At 41.3% G+C, this 16967-nt stretch overlaps 1 protein-coding gene across 1 annotated transcript; it reads right to left on the minus strand.

Annotated features, from left to right (window-relative positions):
• Positions 1-31: 31 nt before the first annotated feature.
• On the minus strand, positions 32-16097 carry LOC139451878 (collagen alpha-6(VI) chain-like). Its single transcript, XM_071233173.1, has 20 exons — positions 16071-16097; positions 14920-15124; positions 14377-14559; positions 13733-13915; positions 12539-12721; positions 11449-11631; positions 10255-10437; positions 9712-9894; positions 9068-9250; positions 7874-8056; positions 6784-6966; positions 5590-5772; positions 5047-5229; positions 4500-4682; positions 3306-3488; positions 2763-2945; positions 2216-2398; positions 1022-1204; positions 479-661; positions 32-39 (listed from the first exon to the last, which is right to left on the minus strand). Exons 1-20 carry the CDS (start codon positions 16095-16097, stop codon positions 32-34), a joined length of 3351 nt encoding a protein of 1116 aa, XP_071089274.1.
• Between the last annotated feature and the right edge of the window lie 870 nt (positions 16098-16967).

The raw sequence follows: 16967 nt of genomic DNA on the forward strand, positions 1-16967 counted from the left end.
ACTGTCTTCAAATGTTGCTGCAAGAACAACACTATATGTCTGAGGATGCATGTCAAAACATGAGGAACAAAGAAAACAATAAATTCATCTTTTGGTTGGTTGGTTGGTTGGTTGGTTGTTTTACGCCGCACTCAGCAATATTCCAGCTACATGACGGCGGTCTGTAAATAATCGAGCCTGGACAAGACAATCCTGTGATTGATATCATGAGCATCGATTCGCCCGCACTCAGCAATATTCCAGCTATATGACGGCGGTCTGTAAATAATCGAGCCTGGACAAGATAATCCAGTGATTGATATCATGAGCATCGATCCACGCAATTTGGATCGATGACAAGCATCAACCAAGTCAGCGAACCTGACCACCCGATCCTGTTAGTCGCCTCTTTCGACAAGCATTGTCGCCATTTACGGCAAGCATGGGTTAGCATTCAGTCACTGAATCGATATATGTACACTATAGCAACTATGCTCACCCTTGGAGGAGCTGGAGAAAGTGACCACTCCAACCCGGACCTTTCCGTCGTCAAAACTTGTATCATTTACGACTTCGATAATACATTTCTTTAAACGATTAAAATTGGCAGGTCGAACGTTTTTAGGCGAGTCAAGCAGTAACACCAGACCCATGGAACTGTTGGAACTGTCTTCAAATGTTGCTGCAAGAACAACACTATATGTCTGAGGATGCATGACAAAACATGTGGAACAAAGAAAACAATAAATTTATCTTTTGGTTCATTTGTTGGTTTGTTGTTTTACGCCGCACTCAGCAATATTCCAGCTATATGACGGCGGTCTGTAAATAATCGAGCCTGGACAAGACAATCCAGTGATAGATATCATGAGCATCGATCCACGCAATTGGGATCGATGATATGCTTCAACAAAGTCAGCGAGCCTGACCTCCCGATCCTGTTAGTCGCCTCTTTCGACAAGCATTTTCGCCTTTTACGGCAAGCATGGGTTAGCATTCAGTCACTGAATCGATATATGTACACTATAGCAACTATGCTCACCCTTGGAGGAGCTGGAGAAAGTGACCACTCCAACCCGGACCTTTCCGTCGTCAAAACTTGTATCATTTACGACTTCGATAATACATTTCTTTAAACGATTAAAATTGGCTGGTCGAACCTTTTTAGGCGAGTCAAGCAGTAACACCAGACCCATGGAACTGTTGGAACTGTCTTCAAATGTTGCTGCAAGAACAACACTATATGTCTGAGGATGCATGACAAAACATGTGGAACAAAGAAAACAATAAATTCATCTTTAGGTTCATTTGTTGGTTTGTTGTTTTACGCCGCACTCAGCAATATTCCAGCTATATGACGGCGGTCTGTAAATAATCGAGCCTGGACAGGACAATCCAGAGATTGATATCATGAGCATCGATCCATGGAATTGGGATCGATGATATGCTTCAACAAAGTCAGCGAGCCTGACCTCCCGATCCTGTTAGTCGCCTCTTACGACAAGCATAGTCGCCTTTAACAACAAGCATCAGTAGCTGAAGACCTATTCTACCCCGGATCTTCATCGGTCTTCTGAGCATAATTCCACAGCAAATATTTAGAAGGAGTATTAACATCGAATTTATTTAAGAGAAACTAAGATAAAAGAGAGACTAAAACATCATCATCTTCATTAAAATACTTTAATGAGAACGTTATTTCGGACAAATTTTCAGACAAAAAACTCATCACTGTAATACAAGTTTACTGAGTGATATTTTCTTTGACTATTCTACACATAAACGATATGCCATCCGTAGAGCATTGTACTAACGTTTGTTTCAGTGTGTGCTGAGTTATCCATCCATGTTGTTGTAAGGATATTATTAAACAAATTTCAATCGATTTCTTTAACAAACGTGTACCAAACCATAGCCTTGCCTCCACCTTTTTGAAACATACACATTTCCACTGTTGCTTGCTTGGTTTGTTTGTGTGTTGTTTAACGCCGCACTGAGCAACATTCCAGCTATATGACGGCGGTCTGTAAATAATCGAGTCTGGACCAGACAGTCCAGTGATTGATATCATGACCATCGATTTGCAAACGATGACGTGCATCAACCAAGTCAGCGAGCCTGACCATCCAATCACGTTAGTCGCCTCTTACGACAAGCATAGTCGCCTTTTACGGCAAGCATGGATTAGCATTAAGTCACTGAATCGATATATGTACACTATAGCAACTATGCTCACCCTTGGAGGAGCTGGAGAAAGTGACCACTCCAACCCAGGCCTTTCCGTCGTCAAAACTTGTATCATTTACGACTTCGATAATACATTTCTTTAAACGATTAAAATTGGCAGGTCGAACTTTTTTAGGCGAGTCAAGCAGTAACACCAGATCCATGGAACTGTTGGAACTGTCTTCAAATGTTGCTGCAAGAACAACACTATATGTCTGAGGATGCATGTCAAAACATGAGGAACAAAGAAAACAATAAATTCATCTTTTGGTTGGTTGGTTGGTTGGTTTGTTGTTTTACGCCGCACTCAGCAATATTCCAGCTATATGACGGCGGTCTGTAAATAATCGAGCCTGGACAAGATAATCCAGTGATTGATATCATGAGCATCGATCCACGCAATTTGGATCGATGACAAGCATCAACCAAGTCAGCGAACCTGACCACCCGATCCTGTTAGTCGCCTCTTTCGACAAGCATTGTCGCCATTTACGGCAAGCATGGGTTAGCATTCAGTCACTGAATCGATATATGTACACTATAGCAACTATGCTCACCCTTGGAGGAGCTGGAGAAAGTGACCACTCCAACCCGGACCTTTCCGTCGTCAAAACTTGTATCATTTACGACTTCGATAATACATTTCTTTAAACGATTAAAATTGGCTGGTCGAACGTTTTTAGGCGAGTCAAGCAGTAACACCAGACCCATGGAACTGTTGGAACTGTCTTCAAATGTTGCTGCAAGAACAACACTATATGTCTGAGGATGCATGACAAAACATGTGGAACAAAGAAAACAATAAATTCATCTTTTGGTTCATTTGTTGGTTTGTTGTTTTACGCCGCACTCAGCAATATTCCAGCTATATGACGGCGGTCTGTAAATAATCGAGCCTGGACAAGACAATCCAGTGATAGATATCATGAGCATCGATCCACGCAATTGGGATCGATGATATGCTTCAACAAAGTCAGCGAGCCTGACCTCCCGATCCTGTTAGTCGCCTCTTTCGACAAGCATTTTCGCCATTTACGGCAAGCATGGGTTAGCATTCAGTCACTGAATCGATATATGTACACTATAGCAACTATGCTCACCCTTGGAGGAGCTGGAGAAAGTGACCACTCCAACCCGGACCTTTCCGTCGTCAAAACTTGTATCATTTACGACTTCGATAATACATTTCTTTAAACGATTAAAATTGGCTGGTCGAACGTTTTTAGGCGAGTCAAGCAGTAACACCAGACCCATGGAACTGTTGGAACTGTCTTCAAATGTTGCTGCAAGAACAACACTATATGTCTGAGGATGCATGACAAAACATGTGGAAAAAAGAAAACAATAAATTCATCTTTAGGTTCATTTGTTGGTTTGTTGTTTTACGCCGCACTCAGCAATATTCCAGCTATATGACGGCGGTCTGTAAATAATCGAGGCTGGACAGGACAATCCACAGATTGATATCATGAGCATCGATCCATGGAATTGGGATAGATGATATGCTTCAACAAAGTCAGCGAGCCTGACCTCCCGATCCTGTTTGTCGCCTCTTACGACAAGCATAGTCGCCTTTAACAACAAGCATCAGTAGCTGAAGACCTATTCTACCATGGATCTTCATCGGTCTTCTGAGCATAATTCCACAGCAAATATTTAGATGCAGTATTAACATCGAATTTATTTAAGAGAAACTAAGATAAAAGAGAGACTAAAACATCATCATCTTCATTAAAATACTTTAATGAGAACGTTATTTCGGACAAATTTTCAGACAAAAAACTCATCACTGTAATACAAGTTTACTGAGTGATATTTTCTTTGACTATTCTACACATAAACGATATGCCATCCGTAGAGCATTGTACTAACGTTTGTTTCAGTGTGTGCTGAGTTATCCATCCATGTTGTTGTAAGGATATTATTAAACAAATTTCAATCGATTTCTTTAACAAACGTGTACCAAACCATAGCCTTGCCTCCACCTTTTTGAAACATACACATTTCCACTGTTGCTTGCTTGGTTTGTTTGTGTGTTGTTTAACGCCGCACTGAGCAACATTCCAGCTATATGACGGCGGTCTGTAAATAATCGAGTCTGGACCAGACAGTCCAGTGATTGATATCATGACCATCGATTTGCATACGATGACGTGCATCAACCAAGTCAGCGAGCCTGACCATCCGATCACGTTAGTCGCCTCTTACGACAAGCATAGTCGCCTTTTACGGCAAGCATGGATTAGCATTAAGTCACTGAATCGATATATGTACACTATAGCAACTATGCTCACCCTTGGAGGAGCTGGAGAAAGTGACCACTCCAACCCAGGCCTTTCCGTCGTCAAAACTTGTATCATTTACGACTTCGATAATACATTTCTTTAAAAGATTAAAATTGGCAGGTCGAACTTTTTTAGGCGAGTCAAGCAGTAACACCAGATCCATGGAACTGTTGGAACTGTCTTCAAATGTTGCTGCAAGAACAACACTATATGTCTGAGGATGCATGTCAAAACATGAGGAACAAAGAAAACAATAAATTCATCTTTTGGTTGGTTGGTTGGTTGGTTTGTTGTTTTACGCCGCACTCAGCAATATTCCAGCTATATGACGGCGGTCTGTAAATAATCGAGCCTGGACAAGATAATCCAGTGATTGATATCATGAGCATCGATCCACGCAATTTGGATCGATGACAAGCATCAACCAAGTCAGCGAACCTGACCACCCGATCCTGTTAGTCGCCTCTTTCGACAAGCATTGTCGCCATTTACGGCAAGCATGGGTTAGCATTCAGTCACTGAATCGATATATGTACACTATAGCAACTATGCTCACCCTTGGAGGAGCTGGAGAAAGTGACCACTCCAACCCGGACCTTTCCGTCGTCAAAACTTGTATCATTTACGACTTCGATAATACATTTCTTTAAACGATTAAAATTGGCTGGTCGAACGTTTTTAGGCGAGTCAAGCAGTAACACCAGACCCATGGAACTGTTGGAACTGTCTTCAAATGTTGCTGCAAGAACAACACTATATGTCTGAGGATGCATGACAAAACATGTGGAACAAAGAAAACAATAAATTCATCTTTTGGTTCATTTGTTGGTTTGTTGTTTTACGCCGCACTCAGCAATATTCCAGCTATATGACGGCGGTCTGTAAATAATCGAGCCTGGACAAGACAATCCAGTGATAGATATCATGAGCATCGATCCACGCAATTGGGATCGATGATATGCTTCAACAAAGTCAGCGAGCCTGACCTCCCGATCCTGTTAGTCGCCTCTTTCGACAAGCATTTTCGCCTTTTACGGCAAGCATGGGTTAGCATTCAGTCACTGAATCGATATATGTACACTATAGCAACTATGCTCACCCTTGGAGGAGCTGGAGAAAGTGACCACTCCAACCCGGACCTTTCCGTCGTCAAAACTTGTATCATTTACGACTTCGATAATACATTTCTTTAAACGATTAAAATTGGCTGGTCGAACGTTTTTAGGCGAGTCAAGCAGTAACACCAGACCCATGGAACTGTTGGAACTGTCTTCAAATGTTGCTGCAAGAACAACACTATATGTCTGAGGATGCATGACAAAACATGTGGAAAAAAGAAAACAATAAATTCATCTTTAGGTTCATTTGTTGGTTTGTTGTTTTACGCCGCACTCAGCAATATTCCAGCTATATGACGGCGGTCTGTAAATAATCGAGCCTGGACAGGACAATCCACAGATTGATATCATGAGCATCGATCCATGGAATTGGGATAGATGATATGCTTCAACAAAGTCAGCGAGCCTGACCTCCCGATCCTGTTTGTCGCCTCTTACGACAAGCATAGTCGCCTTTAACAACAAGCATCAGTAGCTGAAGACCTATTCTACCATGGATCTTCATCGGTCTTCTGAGCATAATTCCACAGCAAATATTTAGATGCAGTATTAACATCGAATTTATTTAAGAGAAACTAAGATAAAAGAGAGACTAAAACATCATCATCTTCATTAAAATACTTTAATGAGAACGTTATTTCGGACAAATTTTCAGACAAAAAACTCATCACTGTAATACAAGTTTACTGAGTGATATTTTCTTTGACTATTCTACACATAAACGATATGCCATCCGTAGAGCATTGTACTAACGTTTGTTTCAGTGTGTGCTGAGTTATCCATCCATGTTGTTGTAAGGATATTATTAAACAAATTTCAATCGATTTCTTTAACAAACGTGTACCAAACCATAGCCTTGCCTCCACCTTTTTGAAACATACACATTTCCACTGTTGCTTGCTTGGTTTGTTTGTGTGTTGTTTAACGCCGCACTGAGCAACATTCCAGCTATATGACGGCGGTCTGTAAATAATCGAGTCTGGACCAGACAGTCCAGTGATTGATATCATGACCATCGATTTGCATACGATGACGTGCATCAACCAAGTCAGCGAGCCTGACCATCCGATCACGTTAGTCGCCTCTTACGACAAGCATAGTCGCCTTTTACGGCAAGCATGGATTAGCATTAAGTCACTGAATCGATATATGTACACTATAGCAACTATGCTCACCCTTGGAGGAGCTGGAGAAAGTGACCACTCCAACCCAGGCCTTTCCGTCGTCAAAACTTGTATCATTTACGACTTCGATAATACATTTCTTTAAACGATTAAAATTGGCAGGTCGAACTTTTTTAGGCGAGTCAAGCAGTAACACCAGATCCATGGAACTGTTGGAACTGTCTTCAAATGTTGCTGCAAGAACAACACTATATGTCTGAGGATGCATGTCAAAACATGAGGAACAAAGAAAACAATAAATTCATCTTTTGGTTGGTTGGTTGGTTGGTTTGTTGTTTTACGCCGCACTCAGCAATATTCCAGCTATATGACGGCGGTCTGTAAATAATCGAGCCTGGACAAGATAATCCAGTGATTGATATCATGAGCATCGATCCACGCAATTTGGATCGATGACAAGCATCAACCAAGTCAGCGAACCTGACCACCCGATCCTGTTAGTCGCCTCTTTCGACAAGCATTGTCGCCATTTACGGCAAGCATGGGTTAGCATTCAGTCACTGAATCGATATATGTACACTATAGCAACTATGCTCACCCTTGGAGGAGCTGGAGAAAGTGACCACTCCAACCCGGACCTTTCCGTCGTCAAAACTTGTATCATTTACGACTTCGATAATACATTTCTTTAAACGATTAAAATTGGCTGGTCGAACGTTTTTAGTCGAGTCAAGCAGTAACACCAGACCCATGGAACTGTTGGAACTGTCTTCAAATGTTGCTGCAAGAACAACACTATATGTCTGAGGATGCATGACAAAACATGTGGAACAAAGAAAACAATAAATTCATCTTTTGGTTCATTTGTTGGTTTGTTGTTTTACGCCGCACTCAGCAATATTCCAGCTATATGACGGCGGTCTGTAAATAATCGAGCCTGGACAAGACAATCCAGTGATAGATATCATGAGCATCGATCCACGCAATTGGGATCGATGATATGCTTCAACAAAGTCAGCGAGCCTGACCTCCCGATCCTGTTAGTCGCCTCTTTCGACAAGCATTTTCGCCTTTTACGGCAAGCATGGGTTAGCATTCAGTCACTGAATCGATATATGTACACTATAGCAACTATGCTCACCCTTGGAGGAGCTGGAGAAAGTGACCACTCCAACCCGGACCTTTCCGTCGTCAAAACTTGTATCATTTACGACTTCGATAATACATTTCTTTAAACGATTAAAATTGGCTGGTCGAACGTTTTTAGGCGAGTCAAGCAGTAACACCAGACCCATGGAACTGTTGGAACTGTCTTCAAATGTTGCTGCAAGAACAACACTATATGTCTGAGGATGCATGACAAAACATGTGGAAAAAAGAAAACAATAAATTCATCTTTAGGTTCATTTGTTGGTTTGTTGTTTTACGCCGCACTCAGCAATATTCCAGCTATATGACGGCGGTCTGTAAATAATCGAGGCTGGACAGGACAATCCACAGATTGATATCATGAGCATCGATCCATGGAATTGGGATAGATGATATGCTTCAACAAAGTCAGCGAGCCTGACCTCCCGATCCTGTTTGTCGCCTCTTACGACAAGCATAGTCGCCTTTAACAACAAGCATCAGTAGCTGAAGACCTATTCTACCATGGATCTTCATCGGTCTTCTGAGCATAATTCCACAGCAAATATTTAGATGCAGTATTAACATCGAATTTATTTAAGAGAAACTAAGATAAAAGAGAGACTAAAACATCATCATCTTCATTAAAATACTTTAATGAGAACGTTATTTCGGACAAATTTTCAGACAAAAAACTCATCACTGTAATACAAGTTTACTGAGTGATATTTTCTTTGACTATTCTACACTTAAACGATATGCCATCCGTAGAGCATTGTACTAACGTTTGTTTCAGTGTGTGCTGAGTTATCCATCCATGTTGTTGTAAGGATATTATTAAACAAATTTCAATCGATTTCTTTAACAAACGTGTACCAAACCATAGCCTTGCCTCCACCTTTTTGAAACATACACATTTCCACTGTTGCTTGCTTGGTTTGTTTGTGTGTTGTTTAACGCCGCACTGAGCAACATTCCAGCTGTATGACGGCGGTCTGTAAATAATCGAGCCTGGACCAGACAGTCCAGTGATTGATATCATGACCATCGATTTGCATACGATGACATGCATCAACCAAGTCAGCGAGCCTGACCATCCGATCACGTTAGTCGCCTCTTCCGACAAGCATAGTCGCCTTTTACGGCAAGCATGGGTTAGCATTACGTCACTGAATCGATATATGTACACTATAGCAACTATGCTCACCCTTGGAGGAGCTGGAGAAAGTGACCACTCCAACCCAGGCCTTTCCGTCGTCAAAATTTGTATCATTTACGACTTCGATAATACATTTCTTTAAACGATTAAAATTGGCAGGTCGAACTTTTTTAGGCGAGTCAAGCAGTAACACCAGATCCATGGAACTGTTGGAACTGTCTTCAAATGTTGCTGCAAGAACAACACTATATGTCTGAGGATGCATGTCAAAACATGAGGAACAAAGAAAACAATAAATTCATCTTTTGGTTGGTTGGTTGGTTGGTTTGTTGTTTTACGCCGCACTCAGCAATATTCCAGCTATATGACGGCGGTCTGTAAATAATCGAGCCTGGACAAGACAATCCAGTGATTGATATCATGAGCATCGATTCGCCCGCACTCAGCAATATTCCAGCTATATGACGGCGGTCTGTAAATAATCGAGCCTGGACAAGATACTCCAGTGATTGATATCATGAGCATCGATCCACGCAATTTGGATCGATGACAAGCATCAACCAAGTCAGCGAACCTGACCACCCGATCCTGTTAGTCGCCTCTTTCGACAAGCATTGTCGCCATTTACGGCAAGCATGGGTTAGCATTCAGTCACTGAATCGATATATGTACACTATAGCAACTATGCTCACCCTTGGAGGAGCTGGAGAAAGTGACCACTCCAACCCGGACCTTTCCGTCGTCAAAACTTGTATCATTTACGACTTCGATAATACATTTCTTTAAACGATTAAAATTGGCTGGTCGAACGTTTTTAGTCGAGTCAAGCAGTAACACCAGACCCATGGAACTGTTGGAACTGTCTTCAAATGTTGCTGCAAGAACAACACTATATGTCTGAGGATGCATGACAAAACATGTGGAACAAAGAAAACAATAAATTCATCTTTTGGTTCATTTGTTGGTTTGTTGTTTTACGCCGCACTCAGCAATATTCCAGCTATATGACGGCGGTCTGTAAATAATCGAGCCTGGACAAGACAATCCAGTGATAGATATCATGAGCATCGATCCACGCAATTGGGATCGATGATATGCTTCAACAAAGTCAGCGAGCCTGACCTCCCGATCCTGTTAGTCGCCTCTTTCGACAAGCATTTTCGCCTTTTACGGCAAGCATGGGTTAGCATTCAGTCACTGAATCGATATATGTACACTATAGCAACTATGCTCACCCTTGGAGGAGCTGGAGAAAGTGACCACTCCAACCCGGACCTTTCCGTCGTCAAAACTTGTATCATTTACGACTTCGATAATACATTTCTTTAAACGATTAAAATTGGCTGGTCGAACGTTTTTAGGCGAGTCAAGCAGTAACACCAGACCCATGGAACTGTTGGAACTGTCTTCAAATGTTGCTGCAAGAACAACACTATATGTCTGAGGATGCATGACAAAACATGTGGAAAAAAGAAAACAATAAATTCATCTTTAGGTTCATTTGTTGGTTTGTTGTTTTACGCCGCACTCAGCAATATTCCAGCTATATGACGGCGGTCTGTAAATAATCGAGCCTGGACAGGACAATCCACAGATTGATATCATGAGCATCGATCCATGGAATTGGGATAGATGATATGCTTCAACAAAGTCAGCGAGCCTGACCTCCCGATCCTGTTTGTCGCCTCTTACGACAAGCATAGTCGCCTTTAACAACAAGCATCAGTAGCTGAAGACCTATTCTACCATGGATCTTCATCGGTCTTCTGAGCATAATTCCACAGCAAATATTTAGACGCAGTATTAACATCGAATTTATTTAAGAGAAACTAAGATAAAAGAGAGACTAAAACATCATCATCTTCATTAAAATACTTTAATGAGAACGTTATTTCGGACAAATTTTCAGACAAAAAACTCATCACTGTAATACAAGTTTACTGAGTGATATTTTCTTTGACTATTCTACACATAAACGATATGCCATCCGTAGAGCATTGTACTAACGTTTGTTTCAGTGTGTGCTGAGTTATCCATCCATGTTGTTGTAAGGATATTATTAAACAAATTTCAATCGATTTCTTTAACAAACGTGTACCAAACCATAGCCTTGCCTCCACCTTTTTGAAACATACACATTTCCACTGTTGCTTGCTTGGTTTGTTTGTGTGTTGTTTAACGCCGCACTGAGCAACATTCCAGCTATATGACGGCGGTCTGTAAATAATCGAGTCTGGACCAGACAGTCCAGTGATTGATATCATGACCATCGATTTGCATACGATGACGTGCATCAACCAAGTCAGCGAGCCTGACCATCCGATCACGTTAGTCGCCTCTTACGACAAGCATAGTCGCCTTTTACGGCAAGCATGGATTAGCATTAAGTCACTGAATCGATATATGTACACTATAGCAACTATGCTCACCCTTGGAGGAGCTGGAGAAAGTGACCACTCCAACCCAGGCCTTTCCGTCGTCAAAACTTGTATCATTTACGACTTCGATAATACATTTCTTTAAACGATTAAAATTGGCAGGTCGAACTTTTTTAGGCGAGTCAAGCAGTAACACCAGATCCATGGAACTGTTGGAACTGTCTTCAAATGTTGCTGCAAGAACAACACTATATGTCTGAGGATGCATGTCAAAACATGAGGAACAAAGAAAACAATAAATTCATCTTTTGGTTGGTTGGTTGGTTGGTTTGTTGTTTTACGCCGCACTCAGCAATATTCCAGCTATATGACGGCGGTCTGTAAATAATCGAGCCTGGACAAGATAATCCAGTGATTGATATCATGAGCATCGATCCACGCAATTTGGATCGATGACAAGCATCAACCAAGTCAGCGAACCTGACCACCCGATCCTGTTAGTCGCCTCTTTCGACAAGCATTGTCGCCATTTACGGCAAGCATGGGTTAGCATTCAGTCACTGAATCGATATATGTACACTATAGCAACTATGCTCACCCTTGGAGGAGCTGGAGAAAGTGACCACTCCAACCCGGACCTTTCCGTCGTCAAAACTTGTATCATTTACGACTTCGATAATACATTTCTTTAAACGATTAAAATTGGCTGGTCGAACGTTTTTAGTCGAGTCAAGCAGTAACACCAGACCCATGGAACTGTTGGAACTGTCTTCAAATGTTGCTGCAAGAACAACACTATATGTCTGAGGATGCATGACAAAACATGTGGAACAAAGAAAACAATAAATTCATCTTTTGGTTCATTTGTTGGTTTGTTGTTTTACGCCGCACTCAGCAATATTCCAGCTATATGACGGCGGTCTGTAAATAATCGAGCCTGGACAAGACAATCCAGTGATAGATATCATGAGCATCGATCCACGCAATTGGGATCGATGATATGCTTCAACAAAGTCAGCGAGCCTGACCTCCCGATCCTGTTAGTCGCCTCTTTCGACAAGCATTTTCGCCTTTTACGGCAAGCATGGGTTAGCATTCAGTCACTGAATCGATATATGTACACTATAGCAACTATGCTCACCCTTGGAGGAGCTGGAGAAAGTGACCACTCCAACCCGGACCTTTCCGTCGTCAAAACTTGTATCATTTACGACTTCGATAATACATTTCTTTAAACGATTAAAATTGGCTGGTCGAACGTTTTTAGGCGAGTCAAGCAGTAACACCAGACCCATGGAACTGTTGGAACTGTCTTCAAATGTTGCTGCAAGAACAACACTATATGTCTGAGGATGCATGACAAAACATGTGGAAAAAAGAAAACAATAAATTCATCTTTAGGTTCATTTGTTGGTTTGTTGTTTTACGCCGCACTCAGCAATATTCCAGCTATATGACGGCGGTCTGTAAATAATCGAGGCTGGACAGGACAATCCACAGATTGATATCATGAGCATCGATCCATGGAATTGGGATAGATGATATGCTTCAACAAAGTCAGCGAGCCTGACCTCCCGATCCTGTTTGTCGCCTCTTACGACAAGCATAGTCGCCTTTAACAACAAGCATCAGTAGCTGAAGACCTATTCTACCATGGATCTTCATCGGTCTTCTGAGCATAATTCCACAGCAAATATTTAGATGCAGTATTAACATCGAATTTATTTAAGAGAAACTAAGATAAAAGAGAGACTAAAACATCATCATCTTCATTAAAATACTTTAATGAGAACGTTATTTCGGACAAATTTTCAGACAAAAAACTCATCACTGTAATACAAGTTTACTGAGTGATATTTTCTTTGACTATTCTACACTTAAACGATATGCCATCCGTAGAGCATTGTACTAAGGTTTGTTTCAGTGTGTGCTGAGTTATCCATCCATGTTGTTGTAAGGATATTATTAAACAAATTTCAATCGATTTCTTTAACAAACGTGTACCAAACCATAGCCTTGCCTCCACCTTTTTGAAACATACACATTTCCACTGTTGCTTGCTTGGTTTGTTTGTGTGTTGTTTAACGCCGCACTGAGCAACATTCCAGCTGTATGACGGCGGTCTGTAAATAATCGAGCCTGGACCAGACAGTCCAGTGATTGATATCATGACCATCGATTTGCATACGATGACATGCATCAACCAAGTCAGCGAGCCTGACCATCCGATCACGTTAGTCGCCTCTTCCGACAAGCATAGTCGCCTTTTACGGCAAGCATGGGTTAGCATTACGTCACTGAATCGATATATGTACACTATAGCAACTATGCTCACCCTTGGAGGAGCTGGAGAAAGTGACCACTCCAACCCAGGCCTTTCCGTCGTCAAAATTTGTATCATTTACGACTTCGATAATACATTTCTTTAAACGATTAAAATTGGCAGGTCGAACTTTTTTAGGCGAGTCAAGCAGTAACACCAGATCCATGGAACTGTTGGAACTGTCTTCAAATGTTGCTGCAAGAACAACACTATATGTCTGAGGATGCATGTCAAAACATGAGGAACAAAGAAAACAATAAATTCATCTTTTGGTTGGTTGGTTGGTTGGTTTGTTGTTTTACGCCGCACTCAGCAATATTCCAGCTATATGACGGCGGTCTGTAAATAATCGAGCCTGGACAAGACAATCCAGTGATTGATATCATGAGCATCGATTCGCCCGCACTCAGCAATATTCCAGCTATATGACGGCGGTCTGTAAATAATCGAGCCTGGACAAGATACTCCAGTGATTGATATCATGAGCATCGATCCACGCAATTTGGATCGATGACAAGCATCAACCAAGTCAGCGAACCTGACCACCCGATCCTGTTAGTCGCCTCTTTCGACAAGCATTGTCGCCATTTACGGCAAGCATGGGTTAGCATTCAGTCACTGAATCGATATATGTACACTATAGCAACTATGCTCACCCTTGGAGGAGCTGGAGAAAGTGACCACTCCAACCCGGACCTTTCCGTCGTCAAAACTTGTATCATTTACGACTTCGATAATACATTTCTTTAAACGATTAAAATTGGCTGGTCGAACGTTTTTAGGCGAGTCAAGCAGTAACACCAGACCCATGGAACTGTTGGAACTGTCTTCAAATGTTGCTGCAAGAACAACACTATATGTCTGAGGATGCATGACAAAACATGTGGAAAAAAGAAAACAATGAATTCATCTTTTGGTTCATGTGTTGGTTTGTTGTTTTACGCCGCACTCAGCAATATTCCAGCTATATGACGGCGGTATGTAAATAATCGAGCCTGGACAAGACAATCCAGTGATTGATATCATGAGCATCGATCCACGCAATTGGGATCGATGACATGCTTCAACAAAGTCAGCGAGCCTGACCTCCCGATCCTGTTAGTCGCCTCTTTCGACAAGCATTTTCGCCTTTTACGGCAAGCATGGGTTAGCATTCAGTCACTGAATCGATATATGTACACTATAGCAACTATGCTCACCCTTGGAGGAGCTGGAGAAAGTGACCACTCCAACCCGGACCTTTCCGTCGTCAAAACTTGTATCATTTACGACTTCGATAATACATTTCTTTAAACGATTAAAATTGGCAGGTCGAACGTTTTTAGGCGAGTCAAGCAGTAACACCAGACCCATGGAACTGTTGGAACTGTCTTCAAATGTTGCTGCAAGAACAACACTATATGTCTGAGGATGCATGACAAAACATGTGGAACAAAGAAAACAATAAATTCATCTTTTGGTTCATTTGTTGGTTTGTTGTTTTACGCCGCACTCAGCAATATTCCAGCTATATGACGGCGGTCTGTAAATAATCGAGCCTGGACAGGACAATCCAGAGATTGATATCATGAGCATCGATCCATGGAATTGGGATCGATGATATGCTTCAACAAAGTCAGCGAGCCTGACCTCCCGATCCTGTTAGTCGCCTCTTACGACAAGCATAGTCGCCTTTAACAACAAGCATCAGTAGCTGAAGACCTATTCTACCCCGGATCTTCATCGGTCTTCTGAGCATAATTCCACAGCAAATATTTAGATGCAGTATTAACATCGTATATATTTAAGAGAAACTAAGATAAAAGAGAGACTAAAACATCATCATCATCATTAAAATACTTTAATGAGAACGTTATTTCGGACAAATTTTCAGACAAAAAACTCATGACTGTAATACAAGTTTACTGAGTGATATTTTCTTTGACTATTCTACACATAAACGATATGCCATCCGAGGAGCATTGTACTAACGTCTGTTTCAGTGTGTGCTGAGTTATCCATCCATGTTGTTGTAAGATTATTATTGTAAACAAATTTCAATCGATTTCTTTAACAAACGTGTACCAAACCATAGCATTGCCTCCACCTTATAGAAACATACACATTTTCACTGTTGCTTGCTTGGTTTGTTTGTGTGTTGCTTAACGCCGCACTCAGCAACATTCCAGCTATATGACGGCGGTCTGTAAATAATCGAGTCTGGACCAGACAGTCCAGTGATTGATATCATGACCATCGATTTGCATACGATGACATGCATCAACCAAGTCAGCGTATGGTTCGTCATATCCATACAGAACGATAGACAAACAAATTAAAGTGTCAATTTGCTTATCATAGTTAAACGTACCTTCGTGGTCACTGTCTCTAGTTTCATTGATATATTGTTCTATGCTAAGTTTTGATATAATGTAACCCTTCTTCAATGAAACTTAGTGCTTAATGCGTTTGGACATCACGCCACAGACCTGTGTTTCAGCAACCCATGCTTGCCGTAAAAAGCGACTATATGACGGTGGTCTGTTAATAATCGAGTCTGGACCAGAGAGTCCAATGATTGATATCATGACCATCGATTTGCATAATATGACATGCATCAACCAAATCAGCGAGCCTGACCACCCGATCCCGTTATTCGCCTTTTACGACAAGTATAGTCGCCTTCTACGGCAAGCATGGGTTAGCATTCAGTCGCTGAATCGATATATGTACACCATAGAAACTATGCTCACCCTTGTGAAATATTAACGCATGTTTGTTATATATATCAATGATAATAATTGTTCATCAGCCTTTTATGAAAGCTCTAAGCAACTGGTCGCTTTATGGCCTAGATCGATAAATGCAGCTTCGAAATCGACAGCAAATGAATAAATACATTTACTAGCGGCAAACAAGTACAAACTAGTTTGTTGATAAGTTTGCTGTATGCCGATCCCGTTAGTCGCCTCTAACGACAATCATGGGCTGCTAAACACCAATTTTAACCCGGATCGTTGCGGGTGTTATCCTTATGCCTGTCATTTATGATGTACATGGTATTACATGAAAACAACAGAATTTGTTCACTTAATGTCCTGAAGGAAAGAAGTTTTAGGCATGTATTAATCAAATTGTCAAACATTCCAAATTGTGAGACAAGTGGATTTCCGAAGAGATGGTACAAATTATTGTATAACCTTTTTCAAACAAAGATGAATAAGAAATACAAGCTGTATATGACAATATACATTTATGTGTTGAAGAA

This window comes from Haliotis cracherodii, unplaced genomic scaffold, assembly GCF_022045235.1.
Source record: "Haliotis cracherodii isolate W230 unplaced genomic scaffold, xgHalCrac1.p SCAF_9, whole genome shotgun sequence".
NCBI lineage: Eukaryota > Metazoa > Mollusca > Gastropoda > Lepetellida > Haliotidae > Haliotis > Haliotis cracherodii.

Coding starts and splice junctions, on each gene's coding strand:
- LOC139451878 (XM_071233173.1), bottom strand. CDS start 16,097: ATGAAACTAGAGACAGTGACCACGAAG. Junction 13,916..14,376: donor TTTCTCCAGCTCCTCCAAGG/GTGAGCATAGTT, acceptor TTGTTCTTGCAG/CAACATTTGAAGACAGTTCC. Junction 4,683..5,046: donor TTTCTCCAGCTCCTCCAAGG/GTGAGCATAGTT, acceptor TTGTTCTTGCAG/CAACATTTGAAGACAGTTCC.